The sequence below is a fragment of the Rhea pennata genome, chromosome 3, assembly GCF_028389875.1.
Source record: "Rhea pennata isolate bPtePen1 chromosome 3, bPtePen1.pri, whole genome shotgun sequence".
Lineage (NCBI taxonomy): Eukaryota > Metazoa > Chordata > Aves > Rheiformes > Rheidae > Rhea > Rhea pennata.
The window spans coordinates 2577440-2604138 of record NC_084665.1 but is presented as its reverse complement, the minus strand read 5'-3'; the positions used below and the strand labels follow the sequence as shown (position 1 = coordinate 2604138).

The window sequence follows — 26699 nt, the reverse complement described above, 5'->3', positions numbered from 1 at the left end:
AGAGGTGGGGAGAAAAGCCACAGGGCGAAGCATGGGCAGGCAAGCAGCAGACCAAGCAAAATGAATCGCCTCACTTGGGGAGTTCAGAGGAACCTTAGTGCTGTCGGAGTGGTTCGCTTTGCTATTTATACCTGCTGTGTGGAAGAAGTATCTTTTCGTATAAATGAAGCTATTTTAAAGATCTTGGCCAGGTATAACTGGTTTAAACAAGACTGGTAATGACTCAGAGGGCTATAAATGTTCATTAGAGTCCTCAGAGAAGCTGTCAGTCTGCTGAGGGGTTTGATCTCCTCTGTAAACAGTCTCCCATTACAATCCAAAATCTTGGGTAATGTGTATATATGTTCTGCAGCTTGCTTTAAAAGATCACGTGGCTAACCAATCTGTGTGATACCACTAACATAACCCCTTCTTGGCCTGGAGCCAGAAGGGTTATGCTAAGACATCCATTCGATGCTCTCAGGAGCACCTCTTGCCTGTGCTGATTGTATATGGGTGCAGCAGCTCCCATGTTTTCTCCTTGTGCAGTCTGAGTTTGTAAAGCTGAACCCCAGCCTGGGATCTGAACCAAACCCACTGAAGGCAATGGGAATCCTCCCACTACTGTGGAGGGTTCCTGAATGGGAGCTTTATTCCTGAAGCCACCTAGTTTAACTGCTCAGGTTGTGCAATGCACCGCTCAGCAGAGAGCTAGGCAAAATCTCCACTGTGACTTGGAGAAATTTAGGTCTGAGTTTAGAGGCAGTATAGCTCAACTTTGCAAAAATCGCATCTTAGCCTATGAACTGCTTTTCCACCCCATTTAGTCTTTCTTTCCACATACACTTATGATTCAGCCTCAGAAATAATATGGGCTCAAATTTTTATTCTACCATAGCCTTCCTCTGCTTAAGACTCACAGTCTCAGTTCCTCTGAAGGATTTTGGACTCTGACTCGGTTGAAAATCCGTATACATCTGTGCCTAGCTAGGAGTTTGCCACCTAAAGGTTTTGATGGGTGTGGCCTTGCTGTCTCTGTTTCTCCAGTTGGCACCTAGAGATTGCATGTAACAGCACATCCTTAATTCCACCATAAGTTCTCTGAGTTGATAACTGTCTTTAATGTGACCATACAGCACCTTGCACAATGCATTCCCTTTCTTGGCTCTGGCCTGCAGGCCCAGCTAGGATGCAATGTCATATTTGCCTGATTTGGCTGATCTTGTGGCTTTGGTTTTATGGGACCTTTTAACTTTTGCATAACTGTGAGATTGAAGGTGCTGACATGGAGTAGCTGGTGTCTCTGATGGGAGATGACTCCAGCGTGGGCCGCAGAATTTGAAATCAGTGTAACAGCAAAGAGATACAGAGCTGGCCTCTACTCCTTTCCTAACATGTGCAATGGCTGAGGCATCTTCAAACTACAAGTGGAAAGTGTCCAGCAGAAAATCTTCTTGTTTGAAAATGACAGGGAGGTTTTAAAACAGAAATTTTTGAGAGGCGTATCTATATTCAAATTTTCTGTTTGTTTTCTTATTGCAAAACCAAAGACATTTCAGTTTTCAGAAACTGATAATTAAACAAAAAGTATTTCCCCTGACAGACACCAAAACCTGAATACTTTGATCAGTCAGTTAAAGTTTTCCCTGACTGCCTGAGCCTTTTGTGGACTAAGCTAATGAAAATATCTATAGCCTGTGGCAGGACGTTTTGTGAGGTAAGCAAAGTCTTTTCTTCCTTCCTTTCTTTTTTTTTATTCTTCTTCCTTTTTTTTTTTTTTTTTTTTTTTTTTTTTTTGATCTGAAAAGCAAAGAAAGTAAGTATCACAGCATCTCGCTCAGTATATTCTTCTCTCTCAGTCATTTGAAAGCAAGGTAGCTGACACTTTGTCTGTCAGTAGACGGTACCACATGACCCAAACACTTGGATGAATATGTTAACTCCAAATTTTTAATACCAAATCTTTTCCTGTGTGCATCATTCCAGATGCCTGTGCATCTTGTTTACCCAACAAAATGTATTAGTAAAGAAAATCAGTCTGAGGCAGTCACACGAGCCACATTAAACAACAAACAGATGCATGATGTTTATTTTGTTTTAGAGCCTTTCCGTAAGGCACCGTTTTGCTTATAGGTTCCTCAGAGGGGCCTTTTTTCTGTACCTGCTTCCTACATTACAGCATGCACCTGCTGTTAGCAGCCACAGAGTGCTAATAAAACAAGGACACAAGGCCCTGAAATAGCCATGTCATTTGGTGTTGCAGCAATGGTCCCACCAACATTGATTACTATTCTCTAACCAATTTGCCCAGGAAGGTTATTTGTGTGAAGCACAGGGTCAATGATCTTCTGCATTTTCCGTGGTAATTCTAGTCTACAATGTGGTAGATGAGGGCAACCAGTTCATCACATAAGCAGCCTGGCTCTGCTGTGGTGTTGGAGGGATGGAAAATTCCCAAGACCACAGTGAGCTCCATGTCCTGAGCTCTGCAGAGCAGAGTACCTGCATGCCCCCCCCCGAGAACCTGGCAGTATTACTGGTAGACTTCTGGACAGGATTTTTGCAGGCTATGTTAGGGGTCTGTGTCCCATGTGGTGTGGAGGTGGAAGAAGTGAAAATGAACCTTTCAGGGGAGGAGAGAGGGGTGGGGAACAACATAGAGAACATGCACAGCTGAAAGGCCATCCTGGGTGTCAGGCAAAGAGAGGTGTAACCCTAGGTCTCCTAGGAAGGAGAGGGCACAAGAAGTTTCCTAGAGAGGGCACCCAGTGTGACCATGGTGGTTATATGACAGAGCTAGCAACTCTGGATGTCTAATCCGGACTCCCAGCTCTGAGCTTAGCTATCCTCACAAAACCCTGCTAAGGGGGGAATTACACGCCTTTTAAAGGCAGAGACTTAAAGCCCAAGTTATCAAGAAGTATTTCACCATTAAGCATTCCTTGGGCTTGCCCAATGTGGCACAAAAATGTGTGACAGACCAGGGAATTGGACATGGGTCTCTTGTCACAACTGTAACCATTAGATCTACTTTCCCTAGTCAAAGCGTGCTCCAGTACAGCAAAGCTCTCTGAAAGATGGCGTATGGGCTCTACCAAATAGTTTACATCTTCTGTTACCTCCCAGTGGGCCCCAGGGATGTTTACATAAAAGGTGAGTATGACTTAGGGAAGGGGCTAACTAGCCTAATAACTGCAGGTCTCTACATTAGGATACTATGCATGTTTGCACCCAGAGGGCCATTTACAAATACTCTCAGATTTTCCAGTTGCCTCTAGGGAGATTACTCTTTGTATTGATGCAGGGCTTTAGTTGTGGCTGATATTCATGGAGGATCCCACCGATGTCAATGAGTTTGGGGTCAGACCCTGTTACAGATCTGCTCTTGTCCTCAGTCCCTGATGGATGCTAGATGACATTATTTTATTTCTCCCAGTCACATTCTGTAGGCACTTCCGGTGTTTTATTTTACCTTGTGGCGCCAGCCACTGATTTCAGCAATTCGTTACCTTCACAGGCATGTTGAATAATTACAGAGTGGGAAGGAATATTAAAACAGCAGCTGGAATACTAAATATTCTGAAAATAGAGATACCAGCCATGTTTTGGTGGCCAAATCAGACCAATGGCCACTGGTACATTTGTAGATGAAGTGCAGCATATATTCATTTAAGAAGCGGCCTATACAAACAGGATTTTTGTTGAAATCTCATTAAAAAGGGCATATAAGACCTCCCCCTGCACACATGCATCTGAAGCATTGTTCAAAGATTTCAAAAGCGGAATGAATGCGTTTAGTATGAATGCTTTTACTTTTGATGCTTCTTTTATAAGAATATTTATAAGAATACAGAGAGGAAATCTCTGTATTCTTATAAATATTCTTATAAAAGAAGCATCAAAAATAAAACAGGAGCTTTCTGAAAAGACTCTTCAAGAAGCCATAGAGTTTTCCCCCCTGCTTTTAGGGGTATGTTGAGACCATTTTACTTACATCTTAAAGACCTCTGGTAAGGACATTTCCACATTTTCCCGACATGGCCACCATAAATCTGCTTGAAACTGCCCAAGGTATGCCTTCCATTCCCTTTCCTGAAATGGAGAACTTGAATGAAAACTGAACATTGAAATGCTGAGCTCTGTCAAATGTTAATACCAGGTAGCAAAAAAAAATCGAATTGCACTAATTTCCATTTCATATCCACTGTATGTATGGGTATTCATCAGAAAACCCCAAACTCTGGGAAGTCGATGAAAGGCCCCATTGTTGGTGAAGGGTCATGACTAACAGAAAAGGTTGCTTGGACTAACCAAATTGTCCTTCTGAACTATTTGCCCTCATCAAATTGTGAGTATTATTGAATTAAATGGTCATTTCTTGTTTTCTCTTTCAAGAGTCAGTAGCCTAAGTCTTAATTAGCTCATCAAACCTCTGTATTTTTATAAAATATTTTTGTAAAAAATATTCATATATTCAAGAATGTGTGCACATACATACGTCAGATTCTTTTTTCTTCATTGTACAATATGATGCAATTAATTTGAAGATAGATTCTTCTCCAAAATTTGATCTATAACACAGTAAAATTTTGTGTTATGTGATTATCTCTCAGTGGTTTTCAATGAAATTTGCTCAAGTTAACAAGAAAAAGATCTTTCTCATTCCTGTAAAGTCAATCTGGACTTTAGAACTGCAGTTGGATATGCACAATTCCTGGCCAAAAGAGATTAAATTCTACTCCTGCAATCCTGGCTTCCCCACTTCAAGAGCATCAGGTGATGAGCAGCATCTGTATTGCCAGTGACAGATCCAAAGCAACAACAACAAAAAAATCTAGGAAGGCTTTTACATCTCAGATTAAATTTGCTAATCTCCATAATTAAAAAAAAATACTTTGCACACTGAACTAAGTTTGTCTGAGACAGAATCACTGAGAAACAATAAATATGACCTAACTATTCATATATCACTTTGTGTGAAAGATGGTAAACAAATTTCTGCCCACCTCTGTGATGAGTAGTGAAACTGTCAGGGATTGCAGTTCCACAGCTCATATGTATGAACTCACAGTTCATACCAACATCCATGCACCATTCTGGATTACAATTTCACAGATGTAAAAACTGCTGCAGAATTGAATGTCTCCAGTAAAGACCTAGTAGCTACTGTATCTATTTTCCAGAAGCATCTCCAGGGATTTGTAATAGATAACTGGTTTAGAGACAAGACATTGAACTAGCACACATGCTTCAGAAAAGTGCTTGGGTGAAATCTTGGCCTTGGCAATGCAAAATTCCTATGATTTTTTTAAAATTACATTGTACATGATTACTGTGTCTTGGGTATACATGATATGTAAAGGATAGCAAGAGATGATTTCAGAAATTACATCCAGTTCACGTGAATATCTACTGGAATAAAATCTTTCCAACAAATTCAACTGCTTTTTGCATTTTTACCCAGAATATGGCTACTCTTTGAGGAAACACTGTTTACAACTTCACACAGGTAATGTGCATCTGCGAAAGACAGACACGTAGATAAGAAGCAAAAGATAGCAAGAATAACGAAGTCAATTGCATGGGATTTCCTGTTACCTACTTCCTTGATTCCCTTCATGCAACCTGGCAAGGGATCAGAGTTTTCTGCCTGCCCCTTGGATAAGTACATCAGATAACTGAGATTATCTGGGGTGTATCCATATAGATGTTATCTAATTCCTGATGTAGAAGAGCTCAGAAGGACAGAGAGTCTCTAGAGAGGTAAGCACCAGCAGAACCATAATCCTGGGCATCTTCACAGCTCAGTGATCCAGATAAATCTATAGGAAGCCTAGAGGAAATTCAGGAGAATGTAGAATGCGTGTGGCTAGAGCTATTCAGTGACCCTGGATGTGACAACCAGGTGATGACCTGGGACCAGTGGATGTCATTCCAGTATGAAGAAGATTAGATACCCTTGGACTCTTGATGAGATATTAAAATTACAAAAATTTTATATACTTCTGACTCTTCCTTTATTAGGCTTGTTAAAGCCTTGGAAAACATTTTCATGAATTAAGAAGCCCCATTAAATGTTGAATCTAATTAGGAGAGACTTGGCTGTAGAGTACTTCAAATAGTTAAGTAAATATTATACAGTGTAATTGTACTAATTCCCTGGTGGTGCCACAGCTGACAGCCTTTTTTATTGTGTAGATAGCTCAACAGATATGTGAAAAATTCTTCCAATGTGGAATGACGCTTACTGAAACAGTTCCCATCTGCATCACTGAATGATCAAAGCATGTTGTTTCCTGACATGTCCAGTAGAAATTACATTGCATTCAGAAACTTTCAAAACATTTACAGAAACAGGATCCTGAAATGCTTTTATGAAACAATAGCGAATACTGGCCTTATGATTACAACTTTGGACTGCCATGCTGGTGATCTGGTCTTTTCTCAGCTTTGCCACAAGACTATCCAGAGGACTTTGATGAAGACACTCAAACTTGCTTTATCATTTTTCTCTTTTTCAGAAATGTAGATAGTAATAATTCCATCATCTGTTTTGTGTGTCTGGGGTGAAAGCCCTTGAGATGCTCCTTGGGAAGTTACTAGTCCAGCAAAGTCACCTGACCTTACAAAGAGTTACTTACAAGGATTCTAATGAAAAAACCCTATCACTAAAAAAAGAAAAATAACAGTGAATATTGCAGATGCCACCTCTCACAGTAGCAATCACAGCTCCCCTTGCTCTGTCCCAACTCCACCCCTAACTCTTTCCTTTCCCAGGCTGAAACCAAACTGTTCCTTCACCCAGGTTCTGCAAAATCTAGTGCAGCCTCTTCCTCCAGTACCTCAGTACATTGATTTATCCATAATTTTAATGCCTTATCAGGGAATGGCCTCAATAAAACCTGGTAATAATTGCTGTCGTATTGTACAAGCAAACAAGGATGTCTCTATTCCTGCCTGGCTGGCTACTAATTGTCTTTTGTCTCTAACAAGATCTGAAGCAGTGTGGACTCCTTTTCCTTGTTATTATTAAAATGCCTCTCTTCTTCAGGGCAAAGGCTACATTTCTGTATCACAGGACAGTCAGTTCCTCAATTAAAGAAAAAGTAAAAACCCTAACATTTATTTTGAAGCAAGAGTGCAATTGGGAGAGTTCATTATATTGAATTAATTATGATAATTATCAGTAGAAAGGAGATGATTATCCTATTTATTGTTAAGAATAAAGTAAAGTTTTCTTTTTCTTTTTTTTTTTTTTTTTCATTACACCAATCAAACTGGTTTTGCAGTGTCAGTGGCACAGTAGAAGGTAAAGGCAAGTGCATGGATTTCACTCTTTTCTACCCAAACAATATTGAGTTTATTGCTGCTCAGCGTCCAACTGAGTCTATATGCTCACTCTTCTGCTTTCCACCAAACCATGACTGTGAGTCCCAGGCTTGAAAACATTCCCTTCCTCCCAACAAACACATGTTATTCAGTCATGGGGAGGGGCAGAAATGGCCTGCATAACCCTAACCTTACAGAAAACTGCTATTGAAGTCTATCAGCCACCTCATAGAAGAACTAATGGTTTGTATGCCCTGGTCTCAGGGTTGCAGGCAGCAAGGAAGAAAGGCAGCACTAAGAGGCTTTGCAGACCACAGATTTAGACAGGCAATTTCAAGAAGTAGCCCATTCCTTGCAAAGCTGGTGTGTACGATAGGCTGAGTGACTTTCCAGCTAGAAGTGCCTGTCCCTCGCTAAAGATGAGTAAGACAACAGGACCCCTAGCAGAACGGCCACAAGCCTTTCTGGATGGGCCATGGTCTGCATCTGGTCACAGGAGCCAAGAGCATGTGCTCTCGCTCCCTTTCTCTTACATGCATATGAGTTTATTTTGAAAGGAGTGAGGTGGCGTTGTCTGATGTCCTGTTTTCTGACAACCAGCAAGCAATGAAGATTGCCTTGAACAGTGCCAAGTGCTTCTAAAACGTTGCTCTAGTAGCTGGCCTTCTACCCTCTGAAAAGGAAGAGATGGCTCTTTGAGTCATGACTTCTAATGCAAATAAAAATGTAATTTAAAAATTAAATTTAAATAAATATTAGTTAAATATTAAAGAGGAGAAATAATTTTTAAATAGTCTATGTATTTCTCAATAACCCAGCCAGGTATATTTAAATAAGACACCACAGAAAATTTTCATTTTTTGTTATCTTTGATATCTTAAAGAATGTTTCTTATAAGGCTAGCATATATATGTGTATACATATGTGTGTGTGTGTGTGTGTGTGTGTGTGTGTGTGTGTGTGTGTTTGTGTGTGTGTATACACATACTGCTTCTTTTTCCTCTCTTAAGAGGTATTAACTTTAATAGGTTTCCTCAGGGTAGAGGTGTGGAAGGTTGCCCTTGTGAAATAAGGGAAAAGGAGGTAGAAAACATAGGGCTTGGCCTGCCTAAAGAAGCGGAGATTCCCCTTTGCTGATTTACGTGTTAGTCCACACATAACCACAAACACCATTTCTAGTCACATTCAAACAAGCCATCGTTCTTGTATGTCCACTTGTATGAATGTACATGATCGCATATCTCAAAAAGTGCTTTTCTGTGTTTTACAAAGCCTATATATGAGCACAAGGATATGGTTGTTACAGACTTCTAGGTCACTCAACATTGTATTTCCTGAGATGTGTATGCAAAAATGCTTTGGACATGGAGACTGGGAAAAAAACCTCAATTCCTTGCAAAAGCAGTTCCACATATGGTGCATGAAGCTGGAAATTAGACCAGCTAGAAACTTAAAAGACTACAGGTGACTAGGTCTTTCATTATGTTTCAATATATTTTTTAACCTGTATTTCAAAGTAGCACTTTGAATAAAACTTTCCTATCTTGCTCTTAAAGTGTCCTCAGATTTGCGGTAAAATTCTCCCACTAGGATGAATTTCACCTCACATCTTTTAAAGTCAGGAAGGGTAAAACTAAAGATTTCTTTGCACCATAAAACTGCTTTCCATTTCATGCACACTCCAGAAGGTATAGAGAGCGATGAGTCACTTGTGGAGCTGAAATAAAATAGAAATAGAGATTAAAATAGATTCATATCTATCTATAATTATTTTCATTATGTTTTGCATAGTCAAGGTGTACTTTAAAACTTGTATCATCCTGATGGGGTCAAAAGACTACAAGAGCAAAGCTGAACACTAAAGCTCACTAAAGTTCAAGGGAAATTGTTCATTAACTTCATCTGGCTTTGCAGCCAGCAATGGAGAAGGAAGCTCCCTTTGTGTTTAATTTCCTGCTGAAGCAATGAGGGGCTAACGCTGATGGATTTGCCCAAATTCCCTATCAGGGGAGCTGCACAAAGGTACAGAGGACTCCCACAACAAGCATTTACAAGTCATTCTGGGAGGCTGTGAGGGAGAACATCTCCCACATTTCTCCCTATTCTTTTCTTCAAATGATAAGGAGGCTTTGAGAAAGAGTGAGTTCAAGTCTTGGTTGTTCTTCTGAAATGGAGAACCATGACACTTTTTGTAAATGTTTCCCAATAGCCAGGGAAGAAGTAGAAGCACAGTGTGATTGATAAGTCTCTGGAACCATTTACAGAATGAATATTATGGTTCTTTCATTTCTGAAGTGACTCTGGCACTACATACATCATACCTGTTGATGTGGTCCTCAGCAACCCTCTATGCAAATCAGGGAAAAGAAAAGAGATTAACAGTCAGAAAGGGCTGCTGAAAGAGGAAATTCCATAAGGAGAAAAAAGGGCCTCTGAAAATTCCTAGTGCATTTGTTTTCTACTCAACACACTTAGTAGATCCTTTCTCCGGTCTGGAGTGATCCCACTTTGCAGAACATGCAGTGTAAGAACCTACAAGCATCTGCTTGATCCTCTCTTCAAAGCACTGGTTACTGATGCTCTTGAGATAAACCATATCATGACTTTTAAGCAGATCTCCATGCTGATTTGAAGGAAGCGCAGGGCTTGGGCTGAAACAACTCTTGAAATTGCCTACTGCAGTCAAGTAATGAATCACAAAATCTTGTGATCTTTAGGATAGAAAATGTAGGGTTTTTTTTTCTGAATTTGTGATTTACATGTATAACCATCAGAAGACAACCCATGACCAGGTTTAGTGGACCAGGCTGCTGCTAACCACTGAGTGAGGGAAAAAAGGAGGGTTTATGACAGCCTCTCCAAATCTTACACACTTTGCACTGAAAGGTCATTCATGTCGCAAGTAGATTCTTTTGATTATAAAGGATTCAGAACCAAGTAAGTGGTCTTTAGCATGAGGTAGGATGAGAGAGACTTGGATAGTGAGGAAGCCAGTAAAGGTGCTTCACAGGGCAGTAATAACCCAAGAATAAAAAGACCAAGAATGAAAAGCTAAATTTAGGTGATGGAACAAGAGTGGGACCATCTACTATAGCCCAGGAGCAGCATGAAGTTAGAATATCTTAGGCAGAAATCTGAATGAAAGCAATTCCCCTTTGCGACTTTGCAAAATGTCTATGCATGGGAGGGTGACTAGAGGTAGAAAAAAAACCCACATATTTTATGGCAGAAAAATTTAAAGACCAATTAATCAGCAGGGAAATTACACTCAATACAAAATAGTGGTTAGTGCAAGACTTGGACTAGTAAGTGGACTTGGAGCCTATAAATCTTTATATATGTATTTGCCTCCTGTGACGGTGACAGACTTGCTTAGAGTATGTTAATATCTGTTTGCAGGGTCAAGGCCTGAAGGTGGGTGAGTTTATTGGCGCTGGGAAATTCTCCGTATAGCCTCTCTCCTCTTCCCACGGAATTCAATGGGAATTTCACTATTAAATCCAATGATGTTGAAAATACATGCTCACATCCCATGCTTTATACTCACAGGGGAAAAAAATATGCTAAAACTAACCACAAGTTACCCTAAATTACTGAAGTTAACTGCAGATGGGAAGCTGACTGGATAGGATCCTTGAACTAATGATATTAGTAGCATCCAAAAGACACATTGCTATCTTTACTGAATTCTCCTTTTTCAGTCTTTTCACTCTGCTATGGGATATTCCAAAGGAACAAGAAGCATAGGATTTGAGACAATGGTCTCTTGTACGCTGATGCATCCAGAAGGTAGAGACTTAGGTTCTGGTTCTGATTCTGGTTCACACTTACTGTTAGCTAAGGTGTCTAAATTAGGAATAAAATTAGCCTGAGCTCCCTCCACAGCCAGGGAGACAAGAACAACTGGAGAGAAATTCAGAGCTTAGGGATGGGGAGGGATGTAAGAAAGACTACATGAGGTCAGATGAATCTAGCCCAGGACCTTGTTTCAGGCACAGCAGATGGTTAACGGATGAAAGTAAGACACAGGGCACACAGAGTATTCCTTCCCCAGGAAAAACCCTTCTCTCTTCTGGAGACAAGTGGAGAGGGCATTTCCTGAGACACTGTGACTAAGAGACCTGCCCTGTACTAATTCATCTACACCTATTGTGAATCCATTTACTCTGTTGGCCTCCAGAACATCCTGCAGCTATGTGCCAAAGCGTGTAGTTGCACTGCATGAAAAGAAAAAAAAAAAGAAAAAAAGAAACAAACCCTATCCTTTGGCCACCATCATGTTGTCTCAGTGTACCAGGGAGCCTCAATAGCCAGATCGATCTCTGTGCACGTGAGCAACGCGCAGCACTCTGCAAGAGGTGCAGTAGGTGCCGAACTGAAAGGCTTTAAAAAAAATCCTAAGAAGGCTTGCGAGTCTGCAGGAAGAAAGGAGTGGCTGAAGGCCACCCAGGGAGATGCAGCTAAGCCCCCTTGGCTAGGAAGCCGCGACAGGATTTCTCCAGACCTTGTAAATGAAAGGCAGCAGTTGCAGGTGCCCTTCTGAAGATCCAAGCCAGCCCCCAGCAGAAGGAGGCATGGCACCCCCCCGGAGGGTTTTGGGATGTGCCTTCCTCCACCCCACCCCGAAGCCCTCCAAAATTGGGGCCAGCAGGCGACAGGGGGCGCACCGCCACCATTTTTAACCTGCAGGGCACAAGGGACAGTCCCTTCCCTGCCTGAGGGACAACCGGGCAGCATCGCTTCTCTCACTTTTTGGTGTAAAGCACTATTTTCCCACTCCCTCGGCGTCTTCCCAAGCGAGTCCCTCCGTAGGTAGCAGTGCATCCTTGGGTTGCATCCTTAGTCTTCAGCCAAAAACCAACCAACCCCTCTCTTCCCCCAATTAAGGGCAGAAAAGGTGACAGGAGATGGATCTGCCAGATAACTAGCCTGAATATCGCCGTAGCTATTGCGATAAGAGCATGCCCTCCCGAGCTGTATTTTTATTTTATTTATTTATTTATTTATTTATTTATTTGCTGTTGTTGTTTTTTTCCGTTTGGAAGCGGCTCTTGAAGGCGCCGGAGCCATGGGAAAAGGCTTCTGAAAACTTTATCCTAGTCTGGGTCTCCCTTGGTTAGATGAAATCCTGTTATCTGTTGGGTTTGTATTAATATTTAAAAAACTATTGCTAACCTTCACTGATCGAAGAGAGAAGAAAAAAATATTAAAAGAAGGTCAGTGATTTGTATTTTCCCAAGTGTTTTAAAGATAGAGATAGCTAGATACAGAAATAGAAATATGAAGTAGATTGCATTTAGACAAAAAGGAAAAAAAAAGGAGAAATTAAGACAGCAACAGCTTCATGTGTGTTACACACTTTTGGGTAGGCAGATCTACACTTTACAGTGACAGCGGCAGGATGGTGCTGAAAGAGGAATCGCCCCCGGTCTGGGAGGTGTTTGGCCACCAGACGGTGGTTTTTCCTTTTTCCTCCGTTTCCTCTTTCCCAGGGAAGGATCCGCTCAGTCGCTGCTGGACCATCGCATTAAATCATTCTCCTCTTGGTGGACATCACCAGGAGCAAACGCGCCCGGCAGCGCGGCGGGAGGGAGCTACTGGCGGAGTGGCGAGCGGCCACAAGGAACCAGGAGCAGAGCGGGTTTTGAAGTGGGACGATTTTTCTTTTTTTCCTTTTTTTTTTTTTTTTTTTTTTTTTTTTCCAGCGATCATCCGTCCTTCCTTCCCCCGCCGTGGCCGCCGCCGCGGCTGCCTGGGGAGCTGCGGCAGCCCCGGCGCTGCGGCAGCCCGGCAGCCGGAGCGGGGGGACCCGCCGGGGCGGCGCTGCCCTAGCCGCCGGGACCCCCGGGAGGTTGTCCGGTGGGGCTTCCCTGGTTGGGGGGGCGGCTACTGACTGCCGAGGAGAGGGGTCCGGCCGCCCACATAAAGCCGCATGGGTGCGGGACGGCGCCTTGCCTGCACTGTGCCGCGCCGCCCCCCGCCCCTGCCCTCGCTGTTTGTTTTAGTTACGAAATTGTTGTAGGTACCTGAGCCAGCAGCCTCGGGACGGGCTGGCGGCGCGGCACGGAGCCGAAGCGGCGGCTCCCGGCCGCGAGCGCCTCTTCCCGGGCCCGACGATGGGACAGAGCCCGGGCGCCTCCGCGACCTGAGCCGTCGGGGCGCCCAGGGCGTGGGCCCGAGGCACCTCCTCCGAGCAGCGGCGAGGAGTCAAAGGTGCGTGGGGCTGGGGGGAGGCCGGCGGCGGCGGCAGCACGGGGCGCTGGGAAGAGGCTCCCGTCGGGGCTACCGGGGGTGGCAGGAAAGGCTGGACCTCGGCTCCTGTAGGATGCCCCTACGAAGCGGGGAGAAACACGGGTGCTGAGGTGAGGGGAATGGGGAGAGGGGGGCTGGGGTCTGCCGCTGCCCCAGAGGTGTCGGTGGGCCCCCTAGTCGCGGCAGGACGCGGAGAGGTGCGCGGGGGGCCGCGGAGCAGCCTCTCCCGCCTAGGTGTGAGCTGATTATTCAAATGGGCAGCCGAGGACCTGGGGATTGGAGGCTCGCCCGGCCGCTCCGTGCTATATCACTCGGGCACCCACGTCACTGCAGCACTTGTCCTCCTCTTCCTCCTCCTCCTCTTCTTCCTCCCTCCTCCCTCCTCCTCCTCCGTCTCCTCCATCGCCTCCGGGCGACTCTTCGCCGCCAAGCGCTGAGAAAACCCACCCAAGGAGCAGCAGCGAAAAAACCCCAGCCCCAGAGCAGCTCTGTCCCCCCTCCCTTCCTCCCTCCCTCCTCCTCCAGAGGCTCAGACAGAGGGAGTGCAACAGAGAGGAGGGAGGGCTGGGGACTTTTTTTTTTTTTTTTTTTTTTTTTTTTTTTGCTCTCTGTCGTCGTTTGTTGTGGCTGTTAAATTTTAAACTGCCATGCACTCCACTTCCAGTATGCTGGGAGCGGTGAAAATGGAAGGCCATGAGCACACGGACTGGAGCAACTACTACGGGGAGCCCGAGGTAAGGAGAAAGCCGGCGCCTATTCCGCCGGCCCCTACTCGCCTCCCTGGCCCCGGCCTGGCCCGGCCCGGCCCGGCCCGCTCCCCTCCCGGGGCACGTCCCGCCGCTGTACCCCTCTCAGCCCTGGCATAATATTACTTTGTCATCAAATATTGGCTGGAGGAAGCTCCGGATCCTCTCGCGTCCGCAGCCGCCCGCAAGCCGGGCAGGGCTGCTCTCGGCCCCGGGCGCCGCCACGGGCGGGAGGGGGGGGGACTGAGGAAAGCAAGAGTAGGAGGGAAAACGTCGTGGTGGTAAAGGTGGTGGTGGGGGGGATATTTTGGGAAGGTGTGTCGTGTGTATTCCCCCTCCCCCAACTCCCACCGAAGAGGCAAGCAGGATGCGGGTGCGTCTCATGGAGGCAAAAGTTAGTGCGTTCAGCACTGCATTTTGCTTTTTCCTCTTCCTTCCATCCCTCCTCTGCCCGGTGAGTGTTTTTCTCGCTTCGAGCAGGGATGTCCCTTCCTTTTCGCTCCAACTCCGAGGTTCATTTCCAGTAAGATCTATCGATCTTGCTGCGATCTCGTTTTGTTCTTTTCTGGTTTTGTTTGTTTGTTTTTTTTTAATATATATATATATATTTCATTAACGAGCATTTCAACACGCAGGAGCTTTAACTCTTCCTGCCCCATGGGACAAGGTGCTTCGGGGCTGCAAAAGCTCCTTTGCAAGCAGTACTCCGGATTAGGATGGGGGGGCTTATACCGGCTCTGCACTTGGGGATCTGCCATCACCCCCAGCAAGGTTACCAGTCTGCCTATTTCCCTTCCCCTCCAAATCTCCCTCTCTCTTGTTTGCTCTTGCAGAGCTACTCCTCAGTGAGCAACATGAACGCAGGGCTGGGCATGAACAGCATGAACACGTACATGACCATGTCGGCCATGAGCACCACAGCCAACATGACGGCTGCCACCTCTATGAATATGTCCTACGCCAACACGGGCATGAGCCCCTCACTCACTGGCATGTCCCCAGGCACAGGTGCCATGCCTGGCATGGGCTCCGCTGGTGTGGCAGGAATGGGTGCCCACCTAAGCCCCAGCATGAGCCCCATGGGGGGGCAAGCTGGCTCCATGAATGCTCTGGCTCCCTACACCAACATGAACTCTATGAGCCCCATTTATGGGCAGTCCAACCTCAACCGCTCTCGGGATCCCAAGACATACCGGCGGAGCTATACGCACGCCAAGCCACCCTACTCCTACATCTCCCTCATCACTATGGCCATCCAGCAGTCACCCAACAAAATGCTGACACTGAGTGAGATCTACCAGTGGATCATGGACCTCTTCCCCTTCTACCGTCAGAACCAGCAACGCTGGCAGAACAGCATCCGCCACTCTCTCTCCTTCAACGACTGCTTCCTCAAGGTGCCCCGCTCCCCAGACAAGCCAGGCAAAGGCTCCTTCTGGACACTGCACCCTGACTCAGGCAACATGTTTGAGAACGGTTGCTACTTGCGCCGCCAAAAGCGCTTCAAGTGTGAGAAGCAGCTGGCCGCCAAGGACAGTGGTGGGGCAAGCGGCGGGGCAGGTGGCGGGAGCAAGAAGGGGTCTGGGCAGCCGCCCAGCCAGCCCCTGGGGGAAGGCAGCTCCTCAGGTGGCTCTGAGGGCTCAGCTGGTGCAGAGTCCCCCGCCAGCAGCTCACCATGCCAGGACCACAAGCGTACCCTGGCTGACCTGAAGGGCACTACAGGGCTGAGCCCTGGCGAGCCGGCAGCCTCACCAGGGCAGCACCTCTTGGCAACCCAACACACTGGCCTGCCTCATGATGCCCATCTCAAGCCTGAGCACCACTATGCCTTCAACCACCCGTTCTCCATTAACAACCTGATGTCCTCCTCTGAGCAGCAGCATCACCACCCTCACCACCACCACCATCACCACCACAAAATGGACCTCAAGGCGTATGAGCAGGTGATGCACTACTCAGGCTATGCCTCACCTATGCCCAGCAGCCTGGCCATGGGCCCCGTAACGAACAAAAATGGCTTAGAGTCCTCCCCTTTAGCCGGAGAGACTTCTTATTACCAAGGTGTGTATTCTCGGCCCATCATGAACTCCTCCTAAAGGGGCAAGGGAAAAACTTCCTCTCCTAAGGGGAAAAAAAAACCATCCCACCCCAAACCCTGCACAGTCCCCTAGCAGAGGGATGGACTATGAATGCTGTTGAGCACGGTACATATACATATATATCTATCTTTTTGTTGTTGTTGTTGGCTCCGGATGTTTGCATCTGTTTGGGAAACAACTGATGTGTGTTTTGCAAGCATCTTGATCCACATCAAGGGAAGGCATGTTGGTCCCGACCAGCCAAAAGCCACCCGTTTCTGGGGGGACAATGATTCCCTTGGTTTACTTTGTAGGGTGGTTTGTTTTGGTGGGAAGGGGTGGGTTAGGAGTGAGGAGACGGGGAGAGGCTTTTTTTGGGGGGGGGAGGTTATATTTTTTCGTTGTTGTTGTTGCAGGGAGGTATAAATATATCTATTTTTTTTGTGTGAAAGTGATGAGAAAACAAACAAAATGAAACCCTACTTCAGTGTGAAACCATGCTAGTTTTGAATCAGAGGACCAAAAGTCTTGCAATGTTGTAAAAAGGGGCAAAAAGAGGGGGGTAAAAAAGAGAAAAACTACGAAAAATTTAAAAAAAAAAAAAGCAGGATAGATTGTTGTAATTGAAACAAACGCTTGATGTTACCGGGAGAGTAAACTACTTGGATCTGATTAATTTATCGTTTCTGTATGCTTTATTTATGGCTTATGAATGTGTATTCTGGTAGCGAATAGCCAGATTTTCACAGAACTATATTAAAGTGTTATTGCCTTTTTTTTTCACCCTGCATCTCTTTTCCGCCGGGACTCGCCGCCTTTTTTTCCCGCGGCGGAGGCGGCGAGCCCGGCCGAGCCGTCGGGCCGGGAGCCGTGGCGGCGACACGACGCGCCCCGAGCCCAGGCGCCCTGCGGCCGCCCAGCGCCTTTCCGCGGCGCGGTCGCCAGCCCCGAAGGTGCCAGTTGCCCGTCCCGTCCGCGCCGCTTGCTCCTACTCCGCTCCCTCCCGCGGAGGCTCAACCCCGGCGCCGCACCCCCGGGGTCCGATCCATCTCCGCGCCGGGTGAGTGTAGCGAGCGGGAGGCCAGGAGAGGGGCTGCCCAAAGAGGGAGTTACAACGGGGGCCAGCATCCCCGAGGGGTTCCTCCCCGACGAGCCCCGCAGATCTGTCCCGGCGTGGAGGAAAGTGTCCTGCGGAATCAGTTTTTCCCTGCAAAGCCCCGGGCTCTGCGGCCGCGCAGGGCCCCGGTGGCCGACCGGGACCGCTAGTGCTTGCTACTCTGGCGGGTGCGGATCTCGCTGCAGCCACGCTCCCTCCACACCCCCCCCCCCCCCCGCCCCTTACCCTGGGAGAACAGATAACCGTGGGGATCTGCTGCACTTGTGTGATCACCGCACGATCCCCATACTCCCCGCGCGATCACCTGCACTTTTCAGCCGCCAATTTTATTTCGGCATCGGAAATACGAATGCATCGTGGCCCTTTTCCTCCTCGGAAACCGGGGAAGCCGTGGGACGAGGAGGATCGTCTCGCCCCTGCCCGGGGGCTCCGTCGTGGCTCCGCGGCCGGTGTGTGGTGTACCCCCTGCCCGCTGCCCGCCCTCCCCCCTGCCTCGAGACACCGCGGGGGCTACCTCTGCTTTTGCAAAGGTAGGGAGGGCCGGGGGATGCGTGAGAAACCAGCAGCAGCCGACGGGGTGGCGGGGGGGGGCTTTTTTTTCTTTAAACATCTCTCGGTTTGATCTGAACCCGAAGCGCACTCCGGCCTTGGGAGTAAAACGTTTCTTCTGCCAGATAAACACCCCTCAGACCAGCCCGTTCGAACTTATTTTTATTTTTTTCCCTCCTTGCCATACATATTCTGCCCGTTTTCCCAACCACTTGTTGTTGTTCCCACGCGTTTAAGGCAGTAATAGATGTTGCTTTCCGAAATAACATTCAAATCCTTCTTAAAATTCCGCATTGTTCGTGGAAAGAGAAAAGGGAAGGGGGGGAGGAGGAGAGGGAGAAAAACTTCCAAAAACAAAACAAGGATCCAGCCAGAAATCTGTCCCGTCTCTATACTGCAAGGACACACACGTTGTGAACCAAGGCATAAAATGTGTTTCATTAACACATAAAAGGCTCCTGCAGGGAAGGAGAATAGGCGCACGGAATGACACTGATTTGGAAACAATGCGCCGCGCCTGTGATGGTCTAACCTGTTATGTTCTGTATCACACGGCCATTGTTAAATGGTAGTTCTAAACTACTTAAGCGTCTTCCACTCCGCTGATCCCAGCAGATCAGATATAGCTCTGTGCGAATACATAAAAAGGGTGTCATTTGGATGCCGGCTCGAGAAGCAGATTTTTTTTTAAGCCCCCTCCCAATTTCCCCCCCCTCTTTTTTTTTTTTTTTTTTTTTTTCTTCCTATGGCCTGGTTCACGCTGAAATCCAGGAACGGAGGACTTGAGGGAGAGAGAAAGGGGGAAAAAAGAAACGACCACTCTACAAATTCCTTTTCCTTTATACCCCTTTCCCACTCTCGTTTCTTTACCTTCCCCCCCCCCACAACCCACCCTCGCCCGCCCCCAGCCTTACTACAAGTGCATTCTGCTTCTGCCGGTTTAAGCAACCGTGATCTGTGAATAAACAAAGTCAGTAAACAAAAAAAAAAGGGGGGGGGGGAAATCTAGATCCAAATTCCAGGAGGGTAAACTTTCAACACCACGTCATACTTCTGCAAATTTACACAGATATTATATTGCGTCCCTTTCCTTCCCCCCCCCTTTTGAGCCATTGTGCTTAACTGAATTTTATAAAGCTGATCGATATCTTGGTAAAATATTCATTTTTAAACTAGCGGGCAGTGAAATCTTTGCTTTGTGCTAAAGTCAACAGTAGCACAGTTTCAGCTCAAATAAATGCAGGGATGCTTCCAGTTCCTGCAGTCCTCGGGTCTTGCCAAGGCTGGCTTGTCTTCCACCGAGCGGCATGGGGCGGCAGGTAGGTGATCTCCATCACTATTTCTTGTTCTTGTTCTTTTCTTTCTTTTCGTTTTTTTTCCTTTTTCTTTCTTTTTTTTTATTTTTTTTTTATTTTAATTTATTCCAACCTTCGGCTTCTCTTTAATTCTTCCATCCTCCTCCCGGGCTCAAATGAAAGCTACCGGGAAGAGCAAGGAAACCAGACTCGCATTGCTAGGGAATTGGCTGGGGGTGGGGGCGGGGGACGGACAACAGGGGTGCATGTTTGCTCCCAGCTCCTTCGGCCTCAGGTTTCGCCAAGATGTAAAAGGACTGAGGAGCAGGATCCCAATCCCGCGGCTCTGGGCAGCCCCCAACCCGACGGCACCTAGCTTGGCAGAAGAATCGTTTTATTAGGGAAGAGTGAAATTCCGAGGCGACTCTCTCTGGATCGGGCGAGGGGAGGAGAAAAGTGCTGTTGTTTTGGAGGGAGGGAGCAGTCCCTGCGGGAGCGGGGTACGGCAGGTCAAAGCTCGGTTTCAGCACCAGAACTGAGGGGACAATTCGTTAAAGCGCAGCCGGAGGAGAGTGGAAGCGGGACTGGGATGTCAGGGACCCGACTGTTTTGTGCCTTTGTCCCTCTACTCCGAGCAGTGTCCTTTCTATCTTTCTCTTTTCTTTCTTTCTTTCTTTTTTCTTTTCTTTTCTTTTTTCAGCCTGTTTTAATCCCCTTCGGCCTTTTAATGCATTTCCTTCCCCTTGTTTCCCCCCCTCGCTCCGTGGCACTCTTTTGTCCTGGGCTGGAAGAAGGGAGCACGCTGTGCTCTGCCCCGCAGAGGGGCACTTCCCTCCCGTCCCTTTCTCCACGGAGAAGCCTCCGGGAGCCGCAGCGTACCGGGCCGCCAGCCCCAGCCCAGCCGGAACGGACGCCTTCATAGGCGCCAGGGAGCGCGAGGATCAGTAGTGGATCTTCCCACAGATTAAGAAAAAAAAAAAAAAAAAAAAAAAAAAAAAAAGTGGGGAAAACATATTCCCTAAATCTGACTATGTGGGAAAGGGGAGAACGAGGCGGGGGGCCTATCCCATGCTCGCCCACTGTGAGCTTTCCGCGCCCAGAGAGGTTGCCTGGTTTCTCCGCGGCTCTGGCAAGGACACAGGCACGAGTGGGGATGGCCCAAGGGGCAGGGAGTAGGGAGCAGAGACCCCCGGCGGCTGTCATGCTCGGAATGGGGAGACGTCCCCGGGCCCTTGTCCTGGCTCCGACTGGAGGCAAGGGTCACTTTTTCACGGGTTGATTGCAAAGACGGGAAGGGCATTTTTGGACGGGCCGGGGCCAGTGTGTGTGAGACTGTGTGCGTGTGTGTGTGTCCGGCCCCGTGGCTGATGTGATAGGTTGCATCTCCCGAACAAGAAGGCCCAGAGCGGCTAATAGGCTCTCAATAATTCATAACTGCCCGGTCCGCTTGTAATCATCCCGACGCCTTTGGCAATTACTCTTCATTAAATGCATGTCTCCCGCGCAGGGAGGGCGACTCGCGTGGGAAGGGCCGGACCCGTGGTGGGCTCAGCCCCAGCAGGGGCCCAGCCTGTGCCTGCCGCGGGCGCAGCGCCGGCGGTTCTGGAGAGATTTATCCTGCCAAATGGCCAGTTTAAGCACCCGATCTTCCACGATCGCTGCAGCCCTCACCCCACCAACCTTCCCTCCGCCACTCCGCGCCGCAGCTCTGGGGAAAAAAAAAAGGAAAGAAAAAAGAAAGAAAGAAAGAAAGAAAGAAAGAAAGAAAGAAAGAAAGGAAGAAAGGAAGAAAGAAAGAAAGGAAGAAAAACGGGGAAAGCGGCAAGGGCACGACCCTGTCTACGCCCTGCTCTCCGGCCGCCTGGCTGCGGCGCCGCGGGAGCGGGGCAGGGGCCGGCAGCGCCCCTGGCTTTGCCCAGCATCCTGCTCCGGGGGTTCCGGGCGGCTCTGGCCCCGCAACCCCGCGAATGCGGGACGCCGCAGTGGCCGTGGCCGCATCCAGCGCCTTGTCCTTCGCCCTCCCGCTGCGCCGCTTCAGCGCCTTGCTGGCCCGGATCCTTCGCGATTTTTTGCGTGTTTCTGCAAAATGCATCCGAGAATCCCTGCCTCCTCCACCCCCAGGCTCCCCGAATTTTGTTTCCTTGGTTTATAACCCCTCGGGTCGCGCAATACGTTAAATCCCATTTTAGTGATTAATTCCCCCTACATACTCTTTTTTTTTCCTTTCTTTCTATTCCCCCCGCCCCCGATGGAAAGGAGCCCGAGTTATATCCGATGACTCTGAACTGCATCTGTAAAGCCAGTAGCGCTGGTGGCTAGATCAGGTGCCCGAGTGTAGGGCATCTATAAACCGATCGAGGAAAGACTAGTCCGACTCTCGAGTGGGTCGGGAGGGAGAAATGCCCCGGCGCCTTTACGGGCTGTAACTTGGGACACCGGGTATGCCCGGGTAGGACTCGCTGCGGGAGAGGCGCTGCCGCTGGCTGCGGAAGGGGAAACAAAACAAAACAAAACAAAAATCAGACAAAAAAAAAGAACACTAAATTTTATCTAGGCATTTTTCTGGAGATCAGGATCGAGCCTTAGGTCCCGACCATCACCGTAACCCGAAGGAGAAAATGAACGAAAATGAATCAGTCCGTTTCAGCTCGTCCGTTTCTGGGAAGCCCGTTTAAAATCAGGAACGACTTTCGCTATTATCCCTGTCGATCCGCGGTCCTCCCTTGCACTAGCCAGCAGATAAAATTAGAGAAAAGATATCCATACATTGAAATCGGCCTTTTTAGGATATGAAAAGCCGATTTCATAGTGAGTTTCACCATTGAGAGTTGGAGTCAAGCAATTAGTTGTGTTCGCTAGTATGTATATATACATATATGTGTGTGTATAATGTATATATATATGTTTGCTTCTCGCCTGTGGGGGGGGGGGGGGAAGCACCTCTTTAATTGTTTGGTCCTCTAAAGACATGCAGAGATAGTCTCAAAAGCCATCAGACATCAAAGCACAAAGAAGATGGCATATCCACCAGTTTGATAAGAAAGTCACACTTCCAAGTTTGCAAAAGAACGGGTCGCTGCTTTGCAGCGCAGTACTTCTAGTAAAACTTTCCCGAAACATTTCTCTTTCCAAACATAAAAGAAGTGAGGGCAATTACCAGCCTTACCCTGCCCCGCAGTCTTCGTTATAATTGTATGCGAAAATGCATTTATTGATGATCTTTAAAAAAAAAAGGACAACTTGGGAGTGAGATGAGTCTAATTATTACTGGTTCTAAAAAGAGTTGGAACACCCAAGTAGGGCTTAACTCGTCTCCTGGGAAACTGATGGAGACCTATTTTACAAGCTGTAATTCTGCTTTAGACTATTGCAGCCTAAAGACAGTTCACACTATCCTCTTTCTTCTAGAAATAGTCCTAATCCTATATTTTAGCCGAGCAAAGTTCGCTTCTCCTCCACACTAGATTAATCCAGAAACCACATAAAACCAGGTAGGGAAGAGGATGGAAAAGGGGAGGAGAAAAATCGTTCAAAGTTTGTTACCTCTGCCCTGCCTAACCTTCAAAAGAGTAAATATTAAAGAGCAGCCCTTGGATGATGCATAGTCTGTCAGCTTCTTATTTACATGACAGCTTCGTTGCCAATAGAGCTAAAACCGTGTCTTTTCGGCTGGAGGATTTTAGGCGAAGAGAACTTCAGTTTTATTTTTGCTCTCTCCTGTGGTCGTTTTTCAGCCCCGATCTCCCTTGGTGGCGAAGGAAATATTTAACATTTCCTCCCCCGAATGCAAACGAGCAGTGGAAGCGGGCGGAGACGTCGTCGGGGCTTGGAGCTCGGCGGTGGCGGGGAGCGCGCAGCGCCGCAAACGGGGCCCGCGCTCTGCGCCCGCTGAGCCGAGGAGGAATAAAACATCCCTCCACGGCAAAGCCCTCCTGTCCACGCGCGTTTTCGAAGGATGGAGGGATCTCCAGAGCCCCCCGACAACCCAGTGACCCCGAAGGAGCTTCGGGCAGGGGCGCGTGCACGGGTATTTATTTTTTTGTGGGAAGAAAGTCAGGCTTGGCCGAGTCCGCACGCAGCTCCGACTAGGCACAGAGACATTCATTGCCTTCGCCGCGCATTGACGTTGGGGGGATTTTTAGCTATTTTTTAAGAACCGCGCGTAAACAGAGCGCTTATAGGGGTATGAGCGAGTTTGGGCGTACGCACACATGCGTGCATGCACCCAGGCTGCCCCAGGGCACGGAGAGCCCCACGCAGCCCCCATCTCCTAGGAGCGGACATTTCAGCATTAAATTGCTTTCAGACAAGCTACAGGGAAAAAATAACATCTTGGGCTTAGGAGAAGATGCGGAAAGCCCTCAGTAGTTTGGACACCGATGAGGGGCCTCGGCAAATCGGACCCCCCCCCCCTCACGGTCCCTTAGCAGGTGCGGGGAGACAAGGAGCCGCAAATCAAAGCAAAGCGAAGCGCAGCAAAGCGCACGCTGAAAGCGCCTTTCCCGGCTTGGTTTTCCCATGCCCTTCCCTCCATGCACAGAGCCGCAGGAAACGGAGTGCAGCACCTCCCCTGTCTCAGTTTCCCTCTCTGCAAAATGGGGGCGCGCAGAGATGGACACTGGAGCGTTTCGGAAGCAGAAAGGCTGCAGGAGCCCTCGCCATAGCACTGATAGCCGCCGAGACGAGGGCCATCTCTGCCTGCGTCTCTTACCCCCGCTTCCCACCCCTCCTCTGCCCGCAGCTCTCGGCCGCCTCGCTGCTCTGTCTGCCTCCACGTCGAGGCGTTTACCTCCGCGGTTATCGGAGTCGGGCTCGTTTAGGGCAGCTCGGACCAGTAACCTGAGCCACGGGCGGCATCGATTTGCCGGGGCCACTACCCCCGGCTCCCCCCCCCCCCCCAGCTCTCCGCCGTCGGGGAGTCCAGCCTCCCGCTTTTACTGCTAAATCGCAGGAAAATGGGGCATTCCTGAAAAAAACGGCGCTTCTGATGAGAGAGTGGAAAGGAAAGAGGCAACTAGACAGACAAAAGGAAAGAAAGAAAGAAGGAGAGAGAGAGAAAGCAAGAAGCAAGGAGGAGAGAGGGAGGACGAGCGTGCACGGACGCCCTGAATCCCACCATCTCGGACAACGCGGGGGCGAATGGTCCCCAGCTCCTGCAGGGAGATGCAAGACACGGGCTTTTTCTCCCAGGCTGCGACTCGATTTATTGCAGGGACAGTTGTTTTGCGGCAGGGCCGGGGCGGGGGGTTATGCCACCCTGTAAACCAGCCCTACAAACCTGGGGCTGGTGTCTAAATAAGGAGGGGCGGGTTTTCCCCCTAGGAGAAGTTTGGTCAGTGTACTTTGCAGTGCGTTTGAGGAGAGAAGCACAGCATCCTCCAAAGCCGGTGATGCCCCAAATGTTACCCCATGCTTCCCCTTCCTGCTTTCCCCCGACACCAAAGTGGGTACGGGCCTGGATATATAGGGGGACTGCAAAGCAGCAGTGGCAGCCGAGCCACACAGCCTTGGGCTAGGACTGCTCACCGCAGAAATACCCGGTTCTTCAAGCCAGGGCGAGGCCCGGGAAGATCCCGGTTTCCCGCAGCGGCTGCGGAGAGCGAAGAGGCTACCGTAGGCACCTGCGCCGCTGGGGCGCCTCCTCGTAGGGAGTAAAGCCTCGCATCTCCGAGGGCTTAACACCCATTTCGACCAGCGGAGAGGTCCATCGGTCTTACAGCAGGCTCAGGTGGAAACACGGGGCTCCGCGGAAGTGGCGGCGGGACAGACCTCGAGGAGGAGGGGGCAGGAGAGCAACTTTGCCAGGGCGAGAGGAGCCCTTGCTGCCCGCGCACACTCGCAGTCTCGTCCTTCCAGGCACGGACACGCACAGACCTTTTTGTCGTTGCAAAAGCTGCTACAACTCGGCCCACCTTCGCTCCAGAAGATCTCTTAAGGGAGAGGGAAACCTCGAGTGGAAAGGGCACGAAGGGAAAATAGAGGCTAAAGAGACCAGCGAGCCATAAAATCCCTCCAGAAATAACTGGACAGGGGGAAATGTGGGGCTCTTCCTCGGAGTGGTGCGAGTCGGATCTCTCCCCCTCCGTCCACTAAGACGGAGGCACTGGGGCTCCCTGGGAGGCGAGGGCGAGCCAGGCTACCGGCAGAAGCAGGGTTAACGAAAAGTGATCAAAAAGTCATTAGGAAGCCCGGAAAAAGCCATGGGCGTCCGCCGCAAGCGGTGCAGCGGCCCCGGCCAGCGCCGTGCGATGGGCGCCGACGGGCGAAGTAGATTCTGGCGGAGGCGGCTGAGAGAGGCGGGGTGAAGCCTCCTGCCAGGGAAAAAGGTTAAAACCAGCACGCCCGCTTGTTCAGAGCCGGCGTGCCGGGGGCACCGGCGTGCCGTTATATTTACAGGTGTAGCCGAGCGTGAAATTGAATGTAAAAAGAAGAAGAAGAAGAAGAAATTTTTACAAAACGCAAATCACATGAAAGCAGCAGGACTCTGACTGCAAGCCAGCTCCTCTCCGAGAATTTCTTCCTCGAGGGAAGCAGAAGACAAAGGGTAGAGGAAAGCAGAAAGATCCTTGTTCCAAACCATCTGAAGTCAAGCTTTTCTTTTGCACGCGAGTTATTTGGGCCAGTAAGAGTGCAAAGTACAGTATCCCAAGGTGTTGCTACAAAGTGACAGAGCATGGTACAAAATCCAGTATCCGCTATATGCATGTTATAACATACTACAAAATAATTATATGTTATGTTATGTTACGTTACGTTATGTTATGTTATCCCTTCCCTTCCATCCCCTCCCCTGCCCTCTCTCCCCTCTCCTCCCACCAATGACAATTTCTCAACCCTTTTTTTCAGTGTGGAGACTGGCCTTATGGAGGCAGTTCAGACTCTCACCACATCACCCCCTTAGGGGGGCCCCGGACCATGGTCTACTGCCTGGATGGGGCAACCAGATTGAAGATCTGAGATATCCTTTGCAGGCTGGAGAAGGGGACTTTTTGCCCTGCTGTCAGTTTTGGGGATGGCAGGAGATAAGTGAAGAGCACTACGGAGCCAGCGGCAGGTGCTGTGCACTCCTGTGCTGCTGTGTCTGACCTGCCAGGTGCCAGGTTTTAAGTCTTTCACCCAAATGTCTGCTTGCTCCTTGTAAACCAGGGGGAAAGTCCTCTAAACACACTGTTTACTGCAGGCAGTACAGGTTTCTGCAGCTACATCTTTGTTGCTGCAAGATCTTTACTCTCAGCCCCTTCCCTGTCCTGTCCAAACTGCTCATCACTACCAGTACTGTCAATTTAAGGCCAGAGCAATATGCTTGCCCATGGCTTTCTAGATGCTTTTGACCTACAGTCACCCCAGCAATAAG

The 26699-nt window shown here is 48.5% G+C and overlaps 1 protein-coding gene across 2 annotated transcripts; it reads left to right on the top strand.

The window, feature by feature from the left end:
* Positions 1-13506: 13506 nt before the first annotated feature.
* On the top strand, positions 13507-16402 carry FOXA2 (forkhead box A2). 2 transcript variants are annotated; one of them, XM_062573450.1, is made up of 3 exons: positions 13507-13521; positions 14225-14294; positions 15140-16402. In XM_062573450.1, exons 2-3 carry the CDS (start codon positions 14226-14228, stop codon positions 16400-16402), a joined length of 1332 nt encoding a protein of 443 aa, XP_062429434.1. In that variant the 5' UTR covers positions 13507-13521; position 14225. The 2 variants fall into 2 exon arrangements, with proteins under 2 accessions (XP_062429434.1, XP_062429433.1); XM_062573449.1 differs by lacking the exon at positions 13507-13521 and having other exon boundaries at positions 14208-14294.
* Positions 16403-26699: the final 10297 nt, after the last annotated feature.